Source organism: Pteronotus mesoamericanus, unplaced genomic scaffold (assembly GCF_021234165.1).
Source record: "Pteronotus mesoamericanus isolate MK-2021 breed Mesoamerican mustached bat unplaced genomic scaffold, CSHL_Meso_final scaffold_54, whole genome shotgun sequence".
Classification (NCBI taxonomy): Eukaryota; Metazoa; Chordata; class Mammalia; order Chiroptera; family Mormoopidae; genus Pteronotus; species Pteronotus mesoamericanus.
In genome coordinates this window covers 41,289,297-41,310,411 of record NW_026555321.1, presented here as the reverse complement: position 1 = coordinate 41,310,411, position 21,115 = coordinate 41,289,297, and the positions used below count along the sequence as shown (strand labels likewise).

General features: G+C 36.1%; 1 protein-coding gene across 1 annotated transcript in view; it reads left to right on the top strand.

The window, feature by feature from the left end:
* The window catches only part of DNAH12 (dynein axonemal heavy chain 12), a 230,243-nt gene that overhangs the window by 73,385 nt on the left and 135,743 nt on the right, over positions 1-21,115 (top strand). Inside the window, exons 18-28 of the mRNA XM_054561819.1 lie at positions 6,779-6,979; positions 9,511-9,705; positions 11,311-11,432; positions 11,528-11,810; positions 13,544-13,663; positions 13,944-14,100; positions 14,335-14,507; positions 17,134-17,286; positions 17,536-17,775; positions 18,082-18,327; positions 18,654-18,773. Coding sequence (XP_054417794.1) covers positions 6,779-6,979; positions 9,511-9,705; positions 11,311-11,432; positions 11,528-11,810; positions 13,544-13,663; positions 13,944-14,100; positions 14,335-14,507; positions 17,134-17,286; positions 17,536-17,775; positions 18,082-18,327; positions 18,654-18,773 — 2,010 coding nt within the window. The remainder of the gene's footprint in view (positions 1-6,778; positions 6,980-9,510; positions 9,706-11,310; positions 11,433-11,527; positions 11,811-13,543; positions 13,664-13,943; positions 14,101-14,334; positions 14,508-17,133; positions 17,287-17,535; positions 17,776-18,081; positions 18,328-18,653; positions 18,774-21,115) is intronic.

The following is a 21,115-nucleotide window of genomic DNA, read 5'->3' as shown; positions in this document are numbered from 1 at the left end:
ATACCATTCTTCCCCACCTTCCCAAGGATGTACTTCTTCTTTTTAATTAAAAAAAATTTTTTTTTATTGTTCAAATGCATTTGTCTCCATTTTCCCACCACCACTTTCCCCTGCCCCACCCACCCCCACCTCCCACCCTCAATCCTTCCCCACTTTGGCTTTCTCCATGGGTCCTTTATACTTGTTCCTTGATTTTACCCTTCCCCTTCTTTTCCCTGTTACCCGCCTCCCCCCTTCCCTCTTGTTATTGGCGGTTTCTTTTTTCTCTCAATGTTGCTGGTTGTATTTCCCTTGCTCATTTGTTTTGTTGATTAGGTTCCCCTTACAGGGGGAAATACCATATGAGATCATATGGTATTTGTCTTTCACCTCCTGGCTTATTTCACTTAGCATAATGCTCTCCAGTTCCATCCATGCTGTCACGAAGGGTAGTAGCTCTTTCTTTCTTTCGCTGTTTAGTATTCCATTGTGTAAATGGACCATAGTTTTTTGATTCACTCATTTCTGATGGGCACTTAGGTTGCTTCCAGCACCTGGCTATTGTAAATTGTGCTGCTATGAACATCGGGGGGCATAGGTTCTTTTGAATTGGTGTCTTGGGGTTCTTAGGGTATAACTGCAGCAGTGGAATTGCTGGGTCAAAAGGCAGTTCCATTTTTAGCTTTTTGAGGAAATTCCAAACTGTTTTCCACAGTGGCTGCACCAGTCTGCATTCCCATCAAGAGTGTACTAAGGTTCCCTTTTCTCCACAGCCTCGCCGGCACTTGCCCTTTGTTGATTTGGTTATGATGGCCATTCTGACAGGTGTGAAGTGGTATCTAATTGTGGTTTTAATTTGCATCTCTCTGATGGCTAGTGATGCTGAGCATCCTTTCATGTGTCTCTGGGCCCTGGGTACGTCCTCCTTGGAGAAGTGTCTGTTCAGGTCCTTTGCTGATGTTTTAATTGGATTGTTTGTCTTCCTGGAGTGGAGTCGTGTGAGTTCTTCATATATTTTGGAGACTGAACTCCTGTCTGAGGCATCATTGGCAAATATATTTCTTTCTTCAGTGTTGTATAGTTTTCTGTGTACAGGTTTTTTACCTGCTTGGTTAAGTGTATTCCTAGATACTTTATTTTTCTTGTTGCTATAGCAAAGGGGATTTCCCCCCCCTGACATCTGCTTCTGATATTTCGTTGTTGGTGTACAAAAATGCCTTCAATTTCTGAATATCGACGTTGTATCCCACTGTTTTGCCAAATTCACTTACTAGGTCGAGTGGTTTTTTTTGGTGGAGTCTACAGGGTTTTCTATGTATGCTATCATGTCATCTGCAAACAATGATAGTTTTACTTCTTCCATTCCAATTTTGATGCTTTTTATTTCTTTTTCTTGTCTGATCGCTGTGGCTAGGACTTCCAATACTATGTTGAATAGAAGTGGTGAAAGCGGACTTCCTTGTCTTGTTCCTGATCTTAGAGGGAAAGCTTTTAGCTTTTGCCCATTTATGATGTTGGCTGTAGGTTTTTGACATATGGTCTTTATTATGTTGAGGTATACCCCCTTTATTCCCACTGTGCTGAGTATTCTTATCATAAATGGATGCTGTACCTTAACAAATGCTTTTTCCAAATCTATTGCTAATATCATGTGGTTTCTGTCTTTCCTTTTGCGTATGTGATGGATTATGTTTATTGATTTGCAAATATTGAACCATCCTTGCATCCCTGGGATGAATCCCAGTTGATCATGGTGGATGAGCTCTTTAATGTATTGCCATGTGAGGTTTGCCAATCTTTTCTTGAGTATTTTAGCGTCTGTGTTCATCAGCGATATTGGCCTACAGTTTTCTTTCTCTGTTGTGTCTTTATCTGGTTTTGGGATTAGGATGATGCTGGCCTTGTAAAAAGAATTTGGGAGTCTTCCCTCTTCTTGGATTTTTTTGGAATAGGATGAGATGGACAAGGGTTAGCTCTTCCTTAAATGTTTTGTAAAATCTCCTGTGAAACCATCTGGTCCAAGGCTTTTGTGTGCCGGGAGTTTTTTGATTACTGCTTCAATTCCCCCAGCTGTTATCAGTCTGTTCAGGATTTCTGCTTCTTCTTCTTTCAGTGTTGGAAGGTTATATTTTTCTAGAAATTTGTCCATTTCATTGAGGTTTTCAAATTTTTTGGCATATAGTTGTTCATAGTAATTTCTTACAATCCTTTATATTTCTGTGGTATCAGTTGTTATTTCTCCTCTTTCATTTATGATATTCTTTATTCGGTTCCTCTCCCTTTTTTTCTTGATAAGTCTGCTGAAAAGTTTGTCGATTTTGTTTATCTTTTCAATGAACCAACTCCTGGATTGGTTGATCCTTTGAATTGTTCTTTTGGTCTCTATGTCATTCACTTCTGCTCTGATCTTGATTATTTCCTTCCTTTTACCCACTCTGGGCTTTGTTTGTTGTTGTTTCTCCAGTACTTGAAGCTGGAGGGTTAGGTTGTTTATTTGCAATGTTTCTCTCTTTTTTAGGTAGGCCTGTATTTCTATGAACTTCCCTCTCAGAACTGTGTTCACTGTGTCCCATAGATTTTGGACTGTTGTGTGTTCATTTTCATCTGTTTCCAGAAACTTTTTGATTTCTTCTTTGATCTCATTATTGACCCATTCATTGTGTAATAGCATGCTATTCAGTCTCCATGAGTTTGAATGTTTCTGAGTGTTTCCTTGAGGTTAGTTTCTAGTTTCAAGCCCCTGTGGTTCAAAAAATATATGCTTCGACCATAATATGCTTGTTATGATTTCAGTTTTCCTGAATTTGTTGAGGCTTGTTTTGTATCCTCTCTTGTGGTCTGTCTTTGCAAATGTTCCATGCATTTTTGAAAAGAATGTGTATTTTGCTTCTTTGGGATGAAAGGTTCTATACATGCCAGTTAGGTACATTTGGTGCAATGCGTTGTTCAGTTCCACAATATCCTTGTTCATGTTTTGTTTGGAAGATCTATCCATTGTTGACAGTGGGATATTAAAATCCCCTACTACCGGTGTGTTGCTGTCTATATCTTTCTTGAAGTCTTCCAAGGTTTTCTTTATATATTTACGCACTCCTATGTTGGGTGCATACAGGTTTACAATGTTTATGTCTTCTTGATTGATTCTTCCTTTGAGTATTATGAAGTGTCCTTCCGGGTGTTTTTTTATGGCCTTTGTTTTGAAATCTATTTTGTCTGATAAAGTATTGCTACCCCTGGCTTTTTTCCCTGTCCATTTGCTTGGAATATTTTTTTTCCATCCCTTTACTTTCAGTCTGTGTAGGTCCTTTGTTCTGAGGTGGGTCTTTTGGTCATGTTTTCTTATCCATTCAGCTCCCCCATGTCTTTTGATTGGAACATTTAATCAATTTACATTTAAAGTTATTATTGATAGGTACTTATTCATTTTTTCCCTTTGTACCTGTGGTCCACTCTTTCTCACTCTTTATCTTAAAGCAGTCCCTTTAGCATATTTTCCAGTGCTGGTTTGGTGGAAGTGTATTCTTTTAGCCTTCTTTTGTGAGGGAATCTCTTTTACCTTCTTTTTAATTGTGAGACTTGCTGGGAAGAGCAGCCTTGGTTGCAGACCTTTGCTTTTCATTACTTGGAATATTTATTGCCACTCACTTCTGGCTTATAGTGTTTCTGTTGAGAAGTCAGCTGCTAGCCATATCAGGGATCCCTTGTATGTTACTATGGTTTTCTTTCTTGTTGCCTTTAAGATTCTGTGTTTGTCTTTGATATTTGCCATTTTAATGATGATGTGTCTTGGAGTGAGCCTCATTGGTTTCCTCTTGAATGGGATCCTCTGTGCTTCCTGGTCTTGTGACTTTTTCTCTCCTCCAATTAGGGAAGTTTTCCTAAATTACTTTTTTTCAGACAGGTTCTCTATCCCTTGCTCCTCTTCTTATCCTTCTGCTATCCCTATTATACAGATATTATTACATTTCAGGTTGTCCTGCATTTCCCTGTCGCCGTGAGCGATGTGTTGTGAGGGAGCGGGGGGCACAGGTACTCCAGGATCTGAAGGTTACTGTCTGGAATCAGCTGAGGAGAGAGGGAGGCTCAGAATTCTGCAGAGCCTGTCCCGCAGTTGTCATGGATGGGGGTAGTTTACACAAGTCATCGCAAACACTTCTCTGTTTGCCAGGAGACCGGACATGGCTCTCCTTCTAGGGTGAAGCTCCTGAGCCCTCCTGTGTCCAAAGGCTTTTATTGAGAATCATATGCACAGGCGTATGGATGCAAAGCTCATCAACCAATGTCAGGAGTCTATGTTTACATAGAACAAATAGAGATTATGAATAACAATTGGAAGAACACAAAAGATCTGCCTCAAGTCAGGGTCTATGAATAATGTAAATCTCCTTCCCAGTATAAGCCAGTTATCATTGCTTTTGAGGGAAGAACAAAGCATGCTTAGAGGAACTTACTTCTAGGCCTGATTGTCCCCGGGGAACTGCCTGATCCAGTTTAGGGCTGTACCTGCCTTTAGTATTGTTTCAAGCCTGAGCCAGGTGGGTGGGGCTGAGCCACCAAGAGATAAGGAGACTTTTTTCAGATAGAATGAGGACTTGGACCATATCAAAGCTGAGCCAAGGGGTGTGGGCCTTTTTGCCCTTTATCCGTGTTCCCCAAGTCCTTGTCCCACTGCCCTTATTGGCTGATATCTTTCTTAGGTCATCTCTCCTCATGAGAGAACTTACCTGTCATTAACAACCAATCATCACAGGGCCAAGCAGGGTGATGTGAGGGAGGCAGGGGCTGCGCCCCTGCTAGGGGGACAGGTTTCATCTCCTCAGTGGCCTGTTTTCCCAAGGCCTCCTTGATTAGCTCCAGCCTTGGGGTCCTCTTGCCCGTCAGTGAGGCTACCGTCCCTGAAACCAGGTGGGACAGTTCCCAACATTTCCCTAAATGCCTCTTCATTCTGTTTGAGTCTTTTTTCATTTTCTTGCTGTTTCTGGTAGCTTTTTTCTACGTTATCCTCCAGCTCACTGATTCAATCCTATGCTTCATCTAGCCTGCTTTTGATTCCTTCAGCTGTGTTCTTCAATTCAGACATTGTATTCTTCAGTTCCTCTTGCCTCTTATTGGTAGTTTCTATGTCCTTTTTCATGCTGATACTGTTTGCATTAAGTTCCTCATAGTTTCCACTTAGTTTTTTGTATTTCTTCTGAGTTCACTGAGCTCACTGAGGTTCCTTAGAACCATTGTTTTGAACTCAGTATCTGATAGTTGCCTCCATTTCATTTATTTCTCTTTCTCAGGACTCCTCCTTTCCCTTTGATTGGGGGATGTTTCTTTGTGTTTGCATTATTTGTGAGACTTCGTTTTTGCTTCTGCTTCTTAAATTGATCTCTCTTGACTTCCTGACTTTGTGGTATGAACTTCTATGGTAGGGGACCACTGTTTTTTCTTTCTGGATCTGCCTCTGATGATGTCCGAAATTGACCCTGTCTGACCTTAGGCAGTCTTTTTGAGACTTCCTGGAATCTACTGTCTGTAGCTGTCTCCTTCAGTTGTTTATCTAGTCACTCTGCACTCGGCAGTCAGGTTTAGACACCACAGAGAAGGGCAGAATCCCTCCTGGGGGCAGGGTTATTGGGTCCTCTCACACTGTTGCTACTCAGGGGAGTGGTCTGCCTTAGCCAGATGGCTGCTGCCAAATAGGGGAGGAGTCAGCCATGGGATCCCACTGGCTATTCTCTCAGTTCTCTCCCTAAAGCATCCTTCCCCAGTCTCTCCTCAGGCATCTCCAGCCCACTTTACCCCCACTTTTGCTGGAGCCTAGGGTAAGCGGCTCTAAATAAGAATTCATACGCTGACCCATTAAACGGCACTTTGCATCTCCACCTGCCCATCTCTGCCAGCGAGCAACCATGCTGCTTTTCACAGCTGGTTATTATCTTTGTATTTCTTGTGTTCTGGTGCTGTAGGCTGGAAATCCCTGCCTATGGTTCAGCCCCTGCTCTTCTCAGGGGGATCTGATTTACCATTTAAATATCCCTCTGGTGCTGCCACCTGTAGGTCCCCAGCCCTCCTTCTGGAGTCTCTGCCATCCTCCTTACCAGTTTAGGTTGTGCTAAAGCCAATTCCTCTGTCTATCTGAGGTTATAAGGCTCCTCTCTTGCTGTTGTTCAGTTGTTTGTTTCAGGTGATTTCTCCACAATTTAGTTGTAATTCCAGATTGGTCCTGGGAGGAGGTCAGTGTGGCTTCCATTCACTCTCTGCCATCTTGAAGTTCTCCTGAAGTGTGTACTTCTCTCTTAACTTCTTGTCTTGAATCTATACTAGAAATGGCTCCTTTGGCCTCTTCTTAATTCTACCACATTCTGATATGCCTGAATGATATGCTAGTCTTAATATACAATTTTTTTCATTAAGAGTATTGGGTAGATGTGTGTGTGGCTTGTGGCATGTTGTGTGTGTTCTAGCAGAATAAGTATAGTGCTCTAGGGTTCCTGAAATACACAGAAAGCATCTCCAGATTATAGACCGGAGAAAAGCTATGTTAGGGGAAGTCCCGGAAGTGTTTTATTCTGTTGTCTACTTTAGTACTGACAGTAGTAGTTTTAACAGCAAGTGAATTTTTTAAAACTACACTAACTTTTTCCTTAGGAATTTTTAAATTGTTTTTAAAACTTTTCTAACTTAAAGACAATTACACTGTAGTCACTGATTATTTTAAGACATATACTTACCGAATTTACTAGAGAAAGTCAATGTAGTAAATAAGATTCTCTTTTCACCACCCCATTCTTTGTCCTTTCTTCCATTTTAGGAATTTGCATTAGAGAAGGCCATGCATACAATGATGGGAACTTGGGATGATATTGCTTTTCATATAAGTCTATATCGTGAAACTGGAGTCTGCATTCTTTCTTCAGTAGATGAGATTCAGACTCTCCTTGATGATCAAATTATTAAAACTCAGACAATGAGAGGCTCACCTTTCATTAAACCATTTGAAAAAGAGATCAAGGTATGTTAAACAGGATAGTTCCTGGTTACTTGTAAAAATTGCAATATTAATTACATAGTTCTGTAGAAATAAGTCAGTTTGATGGATGTCTTTGGAGAAATACAGGAACAGATATTTAAAAATTAGTGTGGAACTATGTAGAACAGATCTGAGATATAACCCCTAATGATTTAAAAAAGAACAAATTATATTTTATTAGAAAAAAATCTCCAAAGACAGCTATTGACTTGGAAGGAAAACAGTTGGTATTTATTGTTTATTCCAACTTTAAATAGCCTAGCCCCTGTTCCATGCTATATCCTAGTAACTTATAGTGAAGTTTTACATACCATGCTTTAAATATATTTCTGAATAACTAGCTTGAGGGTCCTTCTGAATAATTAATGAATTATTTTCCACTTGAGGAAAAACAAGTGATATTTGAGACTATAAGATTATTTGATATCCTTATAGTTGATGTGGATAAATATAGAAAGCAAACCAATTATAATAACTAATGCTTTCATAGGTAGTATCAAAATTCTAATTGAGACTATATATAGTGGGGAAAGATAAACAACAAATAGATTTTTTCCTTTTATATTTCTTGATTTCTCACTATGCACCAGGTATGTCTCTAGGGGCTCTACATTTACCAGCCCACTTAATTTCCATAACAGACTTACAGGGCAGGTACTTTTTATAATCTGTATTCATAGATAAGGAAACAAAAGCATAGGAGAATAAATAAATTACCCTAGTTCACCCAACTAATAAGTGACACAGAGCTAGAATTCAAATCAAAGTAGTCTGGTTTTAAGTGTAAATAATTTTTTTTTATCCTCATCCAAGGATATGCATATTCATTTTAGAGAGAGGGGAAGAGAGGGAAAAGGATAGAGAATCATTAATGTGAGAGAGAAACGTCATTTGCTTCTCATATATACCCCAACCGTGACCAAACCTGCAACCTAGGTATGTGCCCTGACAGGGAATTGAACCAGTGACCTTTCGGTTTACAGGGTGACACTCCAAACAGCTGAGCCACACTGGCCAGGGCATAAATAGTGTTTTTATGAAAGACCTTAGCTCTCAATATTTAGATAAGACAGAGTTGTGTTCTTCTAAAAGGACATGATGCTTCACATTTTCTCATGAATGAGGCTGACCTAAACTTTCCTGATAAGATATTATATTATGTCTTGTGAAGAAATTTCTTGTCTAACAAGGGAACATTTACAAGACAAATTAAAAGCTCATTTAGAGCTTTAAAAATAACTAAAATATTAGACCTAATATCTTGGAAGATAGGATCATAGGGCACATATTTAAGAACCAAAGAGAGATTATATGAATGATTTCCACTAATGAAATATCTTATTGATTCTAGGAGACTTATGAGAGTAAGGAGACTTTTTTTGTTTTTGTTTTGTTCCCCCCCCCCAAAAAAAAATTGTGTTGTAGAGCAGGGTGTTTCAACCTGGCACTAAAGACATTTTAGGCTGAATAATTCTTTGCTGTGAGAATTGTCATGTACATTGCAGGGAGTTTAGCAGCATTCCTGGCTTCTACCCAGTAGATATTAGTAGCACCCTCAGCCCATCGGTTGCAACCAATGAAAATGTCTCCAGACATTGTCAGATGTTCTTTGGGTTGGGGAACAAATTAGCCCCTAGGTTTATAACTATTGCTTTATATAAGGATATGAGGGGGACCCCCCCAAAATGGAATTTATTTATAAAAATTGTGTACTTATTCTTACATGTTTAAACTTCAGTCACCCTCAAAGTACTCTCCATTGGATGCAATACATCTATCAAGACTTTTTTCCCCACTGGTCAAACAGTTTTTGAACTCATCAATTTTGATGCCTTTTAGTGCTTCTGCCATTTTTTGTTTCACCTTTTTCACATCTACAAAATGTTTCCCTTTTAGGACTCCTTCACTTGGGAAACAAAAAAAAAAGTTGCTCAGGGTGAGACTGGGTAAACAGGGAGGGTGGGGCAGAAGGGTCATGCTGTTTTTGGTCAAAAACTGCTAAACAGTTGGCAAGGTGTGGGTAGAGGTGCTTGGAAATCACCTATCATGCAGTGGGCAAAGTGTTGAAAGAGTCTTCAAAAAAATTCACTGAAGCTGAAGGCAGCCTCTCACAACAACACCTGCTAGGACACTGATACAAATGAGTTCCTAGAACACTCACTTAGCAGGGGGGAAGCCTATACTACAAGGGACACATCCTCCGGAAGGCAATTCTGGTTTTGTGGGGGTTCCCCCTCATATATTCCTGGATGCTTTTTGGATTTGAGGTAGTTTACCTAGGGATTAAGAGATTGGTCTAAATAATTACAATCATTTCCAGTTGTGAGTTCCAATGATTTAGGAAAACTTCAGACTTCCTAAAGTTTTTGTAAACTTATGTGAGACACTGATAAGTGATCTTGAGCTATTGTGCATTGATTTAAAAATAATAGTCAATTTTAAATACATATTTCTTGCTATAATTTATCTTTTTTCTTTAATAACTGAATTAGTACACTATGCTTTTCATTAAGGCTTGGGAGGACCGCTTGATTCGAATACAAGAAACAATTGATGAATGGTTAAAAGTACAAGCTCAGTGGTTATACTTGGAGCCCATTTTTTGTTCTGAGGATATCATGCAACAGATGCCAGAAGAAGGACGTCAATTTCAGACAGTAGACAGACATTGGAGGGATATCATGAAGTTTTGTGCAAAAGATCCAAAGGTGTAGTGTTTATTTTTTCTCTTACAAATAAAGGCGAACCTTTATTTTCGTCTATGAAAAAAAAGAATTTGGCTTTTTTTCTGATTAAAAAAAATACCTCATTGTACACAAACTAGAAAGTTCAGGAAAAATGTAAGAAAGTATAAAGTATTAAAATAATTTTGCTTTTCAATTCATAAGATATACTACTTGTAATTATTTTTAAATTTAATTTTATTGGGGTAACATTGGTTAATAAGATTATTTACATAGGTTTCAAGTGTACATTTTTATGATTCATGATCTGTATATTGCATTGTGTGCCCATGATGCAAGTTAAATCATCTTTCTTTACGATATATTTGACACCCTTGACTACCCTCTAACCCCCTTTCTCCCGGTAACCACTATACTGTGGTCTGTGTCTGAGTTTCTGTTCGTTTTTCTTGTTTACTCATTTATTGACTTCAGTTTTATATCCCACATACAAGTGAAATCACATGGTTCTTAAATTTTCTGTCTGACTTATTTTGTTTAGCATGATATTCTCAAAGTCCATCCATGTTGTCACAAGTGACAGTATTTCATCTTTATTTTTACAGCTGAGTAGTATTCTATTGTGTATATGTACCACATCTTTTTTACCTAATCATCTATCGAAGGACATTTTGGTTGTTTCCATGTCTTGGCCACTGTGAATAATGCTATAATGAATATAGGGGTACATTTATCTTTGCAAATAAATGTTTTCAAATTTTTCAGGTAGATGCCCAGAAGAGGGGATGCTGGGTCATATGGTAACCCTATTCTTAATTTTTTTGCAGAGCCCCCTTGTGTTTTCCATAGTGGCTGTACTAGTCTACATTACCACCAGCAGTGAATGAGGGTTCTTTTTTCTCCACAACCATTCCAACACTTGTTATTACCTGTCTTGTTGAAACTAGCCATTCTAACAGATGTGAGGTGGTATCTCATTGTAGTTTTGATTTGCATCTCCCTAATAACTAGTGAAGTGAGCAACTTTTCCTGTATCTGTTGGCCATTTGTATATCTTCTTGGAAGAAGTGTTCACGTCACTTCTCACGTTGAGAAGTGTACACTTTTGAGAGTGTAAAAATAACTCTTCATTTGCAGCCCATACAAAAACTGGCAGAACAATGTCTGTGTACATCAAAACATCTAGTTGTACATCTTAAATATATAAAATTTTTATTTGTTAATTATACCTCATAAAAAAGGAAAAACTGGTAGCAAACTGGATTTATCCCATGAGACACAGTTTGCCAAATCATACATGTAGATTGTTAAGTTTATAGCTGATAGTTGTAAATGTTAAAATAATTATCACACACCAACTTAACAGACTCTTCCCACATCACTCAAAAAAAATAGGAGAAATGAAAATATGCATGACAGTTATAACTTACCATTTGTGACTAGCATCTTTGGATCAGAAGAGTTGTGATTTATTGAATTTTAATAGTTTTCCATTACAAAACATTTTATGACAATTTTCATAAACCTTTTGACATTTTAACATTTTTAATATGTAATATAGATTAATGTTTAGGTCTTACAATTATATCTGGTATATAAGTGATGAACTGAAAAATTTGTCTCTTTTAGGTTCTTGCTGCTACTTCTTTAACAGGTTTATTGGAAAAACTACAGAACTGCAATGAACTTTTGGAGAAAATTATGAAAGGGCTTAATGCATATCTTGAAAAAAAACGACTTTTCTTCCCTCGGTATGATGGATAATCAACTGTGCTCTCATTGAAAGCATTTTGTGATGTGTGATGAATAACAACTAAAGCACTTTTATTTTCATGTTTTTCTCTAGTTTCTTCTTTTTATCTAATGATGAAATGTTAGAGATTTTGTCAGAGACCAAAGATCCACTTAGAGTTCAGCCTCATTTAAAAAAATGCTTTGAGGGCATTGCTAAATTGGAGTTCCTTCCCAATTTGGACATTAAGGCCATGTATAGCTCTGAAGGTGAGCGCGTGGAGCTGATTGCACTTATTTCTACATCTGCAGCACGAGGTGCTGTGGAAAAGTGGCTCATTCAAGTGGAAGATTTAATGCTCCGGAGTATTCATGACGTGATCGCTGCAGCCAGACTGGTGTGTTTCCTTGAATTGAGTATATTCTACCTTATATTCTAAAAATGCTTTCTTTTAGGAAGTTTTGAATGGGTACCAGTAAATGAACACTTAAAGTTTTTACTATTTAAATCCATTTATTATTTTATTTACTCTTTATTTGTTTCTAACATTATTAAGATAATATTAGTAAGAATTGATTATATACATGATTAAGTGCTACAAAAGAAGAATAATAAGATGTATTACAGGGGGGAAGGGTTCTAGTGATAGGCAATTAGAGAAAGTGAAATTGAAACTGTGACCCAAAGGGTAAGTAAGAATTAACCAGATAAAGAGCAAATAGAAGAGCATCTTGGTATCCAGTGTGAAGGCCCTGTGATCAGAAATAACCTCAGACATGGGTGTTAAATGTGTGATCTAGTTCTCTTACTGTTGTTCAAAACTTATTACTTAAAAACTTGAAATGAGTTGAACAAACATTAAGGGGGGATATATATTTGAAAGAAATATAACACCTAGGCACTACATGTACCTCACTTATGCTAATCCAGTTAACCTAACCTTGAATGATAAGCTTCAGTATATTTCTATTTTGGGGGACCACAAAGGAATAGTTGTGTAGTTAAAAAAAATCACTTAAAAAGCCATTGCAGCCTTATATCCAGTTACTCACTTCATGTGAGTGAGGTATCCTTTTCCCTTTACCAAGAGCCCTATGAAGCTCATCTTGCAGTGACTGTTCTGTTCAGCTTCACTGTTCCTGTAGATAGAGCTTGACTTTTTCTCTTTTCTACTTATGACTCTAAACAAACTAAAATATATAGGAAAGAATAACATTTTCCATGAAAGCATTTCCTTAGTAAGAATAGAAATTTTCTTCTATGTACATAGCAATGATTCATTCATTCTTTGAAACTTGTTAGTCATTTGCATTTATTTCTAAATATTGCTACTCAAAAGGCATTTTAATGATAATATTTTATATCCTTATGTTTATATCTGAAGTATGTTGAAGATGGTGTTATAATCTTATATTAAAGATGGTATCATTGTATTAAATTTATAGTGTCTACTAGCATCAACTTCAAACGTTGTCCTGCAATTGGTTATTTTTTTCCAGTTCATAATTTGGATCTCCTTTATCAAGGATCCTTTATAAATTATCATTTACTTTTGAAGCAAGTTATTTTTTAACCCCTTCAAAATCCCTTTAAATAAATAAAAATGTCAGAAGGACATGAAAGTATACTTTGAATTCAAAAGCATAAGTTGTTCAATTATAATTAAACAAATATATGATTATTCAAATTATATACTCTGGTCATACAAATTTTTAGAATTGCTATGGATTAATAATACAAGGGCTCTAATACTAGTCCAGTTTTCTACTAAATTGTATAGTCAGTCTCCTTTTCAATTAAATCTTGGCATCGATGTATATAATTTATTAAACTGATTTATTTTTTTAGTTTAATAAAGCTCTTATATTTTAACAGAAGTAATGGACATTTTATTTAGAAACTTGACAACTCCCCACAGCAGAGGAATATAAAAATATATACATGTTTAAAAATATAATTATAATTTATAAAAACATTTTCAGGTATTTTAAATAGTCATACAAAAATTTTCTTGACCATATGGTATTCTAGCCTATGATGTACCAAATATTGCACTTCTCTATTGTTAGACATTTAGCTTTTTTTCCTTTAGTAATCTTTTAAAGTTAGAAATGCTTTTTAATTATTCAGGCTTATCCAGACTCGGCAAGAAGAGATTGGGTTCGAGAATGGCCTGGCCAAGTTGTTCTTTGTGTTTCTCAAATGTTCTGGACTTCTGAGACACAGGAAGTTATAAGTGGTGGGACAAAGGTAAAGCATTATTTGATTTAAAGTACTATTTTTTCTACATGCTATGTTTCTTAGTTTATTCTTTGCAAAGCCAATCTTCTCCCCAATTTCTACATATAGCATTAAAATTTTATAATTATTTGAAAACATATTTCATACTAAGCTTAGACAAAATCACTCTAATTCATTTTTATGTTGGGATATATTATGGAGTTAGGATTGTTTTGTATAAGAGTAAGTGTATAAAATATATATTTTAGGTACTATGTAACATTAGAGTAATTGCTTTTTAATTTTGTAGGGTTTAAAGAAGTATTATAAGGAACTTCAGAATCAACTAAATGATATTGTAGAGCTGGTAAGAGGAAAACTTTCAAAGCAGACCAGGACTACTCTGGGGGCTTTAGTTACTATTGATGTCCACGCTAGAGATGTGGTCATGGACATGATTGATATGGGTATGTGACTTTTTCTTCAATATTAAAGATAAAATAGCAATAGCTTCTAGAAACAAAGACTTAGACTACATGTTTTTTTCTCTTTCAACAGAATATATTTTATATGATCTTTTTGACAAATTGAAAAACATGAGTTGTTTTAACATTTTCTACTATAAAAAATGATAAAATACCTATTTTTCAAATTATTTACATTTCAGGATTATGTGTCTTGTTTTATTTTATTCTTTTTAGGTGTCTCACATGATACAGATTTCCAGTGGCTTGCTCAGCTTCGATATTATTGGGAATATGAGAATGCTCGAGTTCGTATCATTAATTGCAATGTAAAATATGCTTATGAATATCTAGGCAACTCACCTCGACTGGTCATTACTCCTCTAACTGACAGGTGTTACAGAACATTGGTAAGCATTTAAATTACTTTAATTCATACATTAAAGATTACTTTTTGATGTGGTATCAGATTTCCTTGTCCAAATTTAACATTGCTATCCTCATTTTATTCTATCAGTGATAGTTGAATACAGCTATTCTTTTCTAATTCCAAAATTCCTTTATGTAAAGTTATAGTAATGAATAGTTAATTCTGGGTGCTTTTGTAGAATATAAGCATGTTTGAATTTTAATGTTTGAAAAGCATCCATCACCCCCATTGGGGACAATTAGAAAAAGGAAGATATTGGAGATTTAAAAAGAAAACTGGAACTTCAGAAAATGGTATAATTTTTTTTTGCAGTTCAGTTCTGGGAGAGATAACAGGAAGATGAGGGAAGTACATTTGGGCCTTAGAACTCCGACTTAGTTCTGTTGAATAGGAGGGAGAGAGCTAACATGTAGGGGGTTGGTGCTGAGGTATGTGCTTGTTGAGAAGCTATGGAGGATAGAGCTATGACTATTAACAAAAATTGGGATTAGGGTTGCCAGATAAAATACAGGACCCCTGCATAAATTTGAATTTCAAATAAACAACAAATACATTTTTAGTATAAATATGTCCCAAATATTGCACAGGACATATTTATTCATTGTCAGAAATTCAAATTTAACTGGGCATCCTACATTTAAATTTGCTAAACCTGGAAACCCTACCTGGAAATTGAGAAGGAGCATCAGGAAACACCAACTTACCTGTGCTGAGTAAGTAAAATTAAAGTGTCTTTGAGTCCTCTAGAAGCAGAAATGAAATGGGGATTCTTGGGCAAATGATTTACTAGGGAATGCTCTCAGCAAAAACCTGTAAGGAAGTGAAGAAAGCAGGGGGAAAAGCTAAGGAAAGATGTGATTTCATCGAATATGTATCCTTAGCCTGATCTCAAGGGAGATTTGGAGCATGAATGGCAGCACAAAGTCATCCCACTTTAAGGCAAAGAGATGTGGCTTTTACACCCCTTTATAGTCGTTGGCTATGGGTCACCCCTGGGGTTAGGAGTATAAGTGAGCTTTCAAGGTATTTGCCAACAAGGAACCTTCTATTAATTGAGAACAATTTTCAGGAAAAAAGAGCAGTTGGGAGCTATTTGTAGCTGATACTCACAGCATTTGGAGGATAGATGCAGTGACCACTAAAGGGAATCTGGGTAGGGTGCTGATCCATCTACTATAAAATGTTTCACCAAACCCTCAGATTTCTCAGGAAGCTCTCTGAGGGCAGGGACCATGTCTAGTTTTCCTCTCGAGTGGTGAACAAGTACATAACTCCTCTCTAAATATTTGTTGAATAAATGAATCTCAAGCTTCTATGTCCTATCTGGGACCTCAGTGAAATCAAAGCTGTGAATACTTTTAAGGTAGAAGGTAACAACTTCAAGTTGTAAAATCAGAAGCACATTAAACACCTGTATGCAACACTAGGTTGAAAAGTCGAGTAAGTCTTCTAGTATATTAACAATAAAAGGAACACATTTGTAAGCATTTTCTTGAAATTATAAAGGGAAAGGTTTCCAACAATCAAATTAATGGATATTAACAGTGGAGCATTTATCATAAATTTAAGATAGATGAAATAACCATTGATATTGCCTTCTTTTAGATGTCTGTTGTTTTATTTCAGTAAAGGTAAAAATACGATTTTCATAGGTGCATTTTTTTATTTATTTTAAAAATTGACATTTTAAAGAGCAAATTAAGCAGAAAGTACAAGAGTCCCCATATACCTCCTGCTTCCCCATATGTACAACTTTGTGTCTGTTAACCTTATTTTTCCTAAAAGGTGTTAAATTTCACAAACTCTCATGGTGGTTTTTGTGAAGCAAGCTCCATAGGTAGGGAATTAACTGTAATCTATATGCTTCTAAAAATGTTCAGCCACTGTTCTAGTCATTGTGGGGACTCAGAAGCATTCAGATACTGCTGATGTTGTGTTTACTGAACTTAAAGTCTAATTGAGAGAGGGAAATGTACATAATTAACTGTAATGCAAGGTAGAAAGTAATACTACTGGTAAGAGAAGTATAGAACAGAGTTATGGGAATGGAGAACATAGCAAGAGTTATCAGGATCAATAGCCAGGGTAACTCATATATAAAATTATATAATAGGCCATTTGTTTGTCTTCCAACTGATAGACAACCATTCATAACACTCACTTTCAGGTGTTTACCTTCTTTGAGGCTATTCAAGAGATTGTCATTATTGAACTCCATAATCGTCCCCACAACCACTTCTAATTAAAACTTCCTGACCAAATTTTAACTTTCTGACCAAATTTTAACACCAAATTTCATATAGGGATGGCTATAATATAACACCTCAAGGCTATATTCTGTTTGTTTTTTAAAGGCAAATGGAGTACATATAAAGTGTTAAAACATAAGGAGATTTTTGATATATTTTCACTTTTTAAAGACTCTTCAAACTGCTTATCTTCGTGCAGCTAGCAAATTATGTGCTAAAAATTAACTGAACAATGCAATTATATTACTGAGTCTCTGAAGTTACAATTAAACTGAATCAATCTGTTTTGCAAACAATTGTCTAATTTTTTTTTCCATTTAAGCATGTCTTTCTTTTCACATGAACTTTTCTTTTCAGATTGGTGCCTTCTATTTAAACCTTGGAGGTGCCCCAGAAGGGCCAGCAGGCACAGGAAAAACTGAAACCACCAAGGACTTGGCTAAAGCTCTTGCTGTACAGTGTGTGGTGTTCAACTGTTCAGATGGGCTAGATTATCTAGCAATGGGAAAGGTAAAGTTACATTTTAAACGTTACAAACTTACAGCTCAGTCTGACTGGATAAACTGAAGCAAACTCATATTTAAACATTATTTAAACGTGGTTTAAGCATTACTTGAACCTTGGTTTTAGGTGTAAAGATATTGCTTATACCTTTGGGACTTCTATTAAGCTTAAATTTCAACTTTGACTTAAAAGGTTAAATATTTAACAAGCGATGCATTTTCCTAAGAAAATCTTCTCCCTTTTTCTTGTCCTTAGTTTTTTAAAGGATTGGCTTCTTCTGGTGCTTGGGCTTGCTTTGATGAATTTAATCGAATTGAGTTGGAAGTGTTGTCGGTGGTAGCTCAACAGATCCTTTGCATTCAGAGAGCCATTCAACAGAAGCTGGAAGTATTTATTTTTGAGGGGACAGAACTTAAACTCAATCCAAACTGTTTTGTGGCTATTACCATGAATCCTGGCTATGCAGGACGTTCTGAATTGCCAGATAATCTTAAGGTAGTATTTTTATGAGTGTAAATTTGTTAATCAAAAGTAACAGCATAATCCACAAAAAATAGTGTATTTTTTATAATTTCCCTTTTCTGTGTATTAAACTTCCAAAAGCTTTTTTTTATATATCTAAAAATTATTAAAGTACATAAAACTCTTAATGTGCTACTGAAAAATAACAGAGTTAATGAAAGGGTACTGCATTGGGGGAATAAACTTGAATATCAACACATTATCTTTGGGTGCTTATGCTCAGCTTTAAAAATGGTTTACTTTATGTAAATAATATATTTCATTTATTATATACTTCAGGTTCTTTTTAGAACAGTGGCTATGATGGTTCCAAACTATGCCCTCATAGCAGAAATCTCCCTCTATTCCTATGGATTTTTGAATGCAAAGCCTCTGTCTGTGAAGATAGTAATGACCTACAGGCTTTGCTCAGAGCAGCTCTCATCACAGTTTCATTATGACTATGGAATGCGAGCAGTAAAAGCAGTTTTAGTGGCTGCTGGAAACCTTAAACTAAAATTTCCAAATGAAAATGAAGATATACTTGTAAGTATTAAATATATACATTGTGAAAGAAAGCTTGAGTAGCAAAATAATTTTTTTTTTAGTGAAGTTGATCAGGAACTATAAATGGGCAAAAAAGGGAGTTCTTGCTTTGAGCCTTTTTATATGAGGTTGAAATGATAGTTTAGGTGTTATGTTATTCATTTTACTTTATCAGAATGTAAAGACCTGTTGGCTTGGTAAGAAGTTAGGCTTTTTTGTATGGGGATTCCGTGCAAGAGTGTAAAAGAAACTTTGACTTTGGGTATAAGGAGGAGAGGGCAAATACTGGCAATTAACTTAATATTACATTTTTTGGATGATTTTAGCTTCTTCGATCAATTAAAGATGTAAATGAACCAAAGTTTTTATCACATGATATACCCTTATTTAATGGAATAACTAGTGACTTATTTCCTGGTATTAAACTTCCTGAAGCTGACTATCATGTAAGTAAACCTCTGAGAATGACTTATTCTGTAAATGAATTTATTTGATGACCCAAGAATTTATAAAGTTTTATTAAATGAGTGACATTATTCTGTTTGGAGGATAAACCCTTATTTTGGGCACTTTAATATGAAAATAAGTAAATTTTAATACTTTGTTATATGATACCAAGATTACAAGGTTCAAGTCAAAGATAAGGTTTGTTATAACAGAATATGAATTTTATTTTGTACCTTGTGATTTATAATACTTACTACTATGTATACTATAATACTGTTGTATACTTCAGCCAGTGAAAAAGATAGTAAACTGAAAGTGATAAAACATCTTATAGTTAACCTAAGGATTTGTTCCTTGAATTTAAATAATGTGCTGGCTTTTTTTAAAAGGAAAAAATCATATGCATTTTCAATTCCATTTAAGTTATAGACATTATAAGAGGTATGTGTGTGTGTGCGCGCCTACTGTTTATAGCTGTTATATAATATAAAATCAAAATATAATTTAAAGTTAATTACAAACAAAACAATCTCAATTTAATGAGATGGATGATGTGTGGCTAAAACTAAATTGTGACATTATGGCACTTTCTATGGTAAAATGTACAGCGAAGATTCTTTTGAGTTCAGCATGTATAAACTATCTTATGCCATATGATGTTTCAATACTTTCACTCTTCTTTATTGATATTACTGTAAAATACTTTGTTTTTTTTAAAAGATTTTATTTATTTATTTTTAGGCAGAGGGGAAGGGAGAGCCAGGCATGCGCTCTGACTGGGAATCGAACTGGCAGCTCTTAGGTTCGCAGGCCAGCGCTCAATCTACTGAGCCACACCAGCCAAGGCTGTAAAATACTTTTTGTTTGTTTAAGCTTTTATATCAATAAGTGGTCACTTGGTTCAAAGGCATTTACTTGTTTGCTTTCATTTAAAAATTTTTTTTATTGTTGTTCAATTACAGTTGTCCCCATATTTTCCCCATTACTCTCCCCTGCCCTGCCTGTCCCCACCCTCCCACATTCAATCCTCTCCCATCCTTCCCTCCCTTTCCCTTTTGTCTTTGTCCTTGGGTCCTTCATACACATTCCTTAACTTGACATTTCCCCTTCTTTCCCTTTATCTCCTTCCCCCTTCCCCTCTAGTTACTGTCATTTTGTTCATTTCCATGTCTCTCGTTCTATTTTCCTTGCTTGTTTGTTTTGTTGATTAGATTCCACTTACAGGTGAGATCATATCATATTTGTCTTTCACCGCCTGATTTATTTCACTTAGTATAATTCTCTCCAAACTCAAAAATTAATATATATCCAGTATCAAATTAAGGTGATTCTAGGGTATTTTTCACAAACAACACTTAATTTTCTGATTCTGTGGACACCAACTGGTTGTTTAAGAATTCATTTCTAATACTACCTGGAATTAGTGTCAGGCTCTACAAATTAGGGCTCAATTCTACAAAAGTACGCCTTTCTTTTGACAGCTGTCTCAAGTTCTAGGTCACCTGTACTTCAGAGTTTTTTCCATGATCCCTCCACTTCGAGTGTGCTGGTTTGCTAGAATAGCTCATAAAACTCAGGAACACAGTTTACTTATGTTTACTGGTTTATTATAAAGGATACAAGTTGTATCAGTCAAGGTATGGGGAGGTGGCAACAGTGGAGCTTCCATGCCCTAAGGGTGTATCACCCTCCCTGCAACTTACTGTGTTCACCAAACCAGAAGCTCCCTGAATCTCATTGTTCAAAGTTTTTATAAAGCTCAATCTTCCTCTTCCTCTCCTCACTCAAAGGTTGGTAAGTGGAGCTGAAAGTTCCAGCCGTCTAACCAATGGTTCTTTCTGTTGACTAGCTACATCCTTAGGCTTATCTAGGGTCATTATTCTAAGTAATCTCTTAGCATAAACTCAGGTGTGATGGAAAAGTGCTCATTATGAATAACAAAGGACACTCCTATCACTCAAGAAATTCCAATTTATAGGAGCTCTCTGTCACTTGTTGCTGGGGAAGGGGGGTGGGGAGAGATGGGGAGAGGCCGGGGGATGTTGTCAAAGACCATATATATTTTTGTATTATACCACAGGTTGTTATCAAGATGATTCAGGAGAGGCTAATATGATTTTATTTAATAAAAATACAAAATCTTACCATTCTCTTGAGGAGCTCTTGTACTCCCATGAATATAACAGTAGATCCATGGCTCCATAGATTCCAATTTAAAAAATACTACTAGGACTTCAATGGTAAAAATGAGTTTTGGAAGTGTGTCATTACCTGGGAACTACAGATTTCTGATATGCTTTTGGTTACAAACAAATGGACAGATTAATTTTCAAGACAGTGT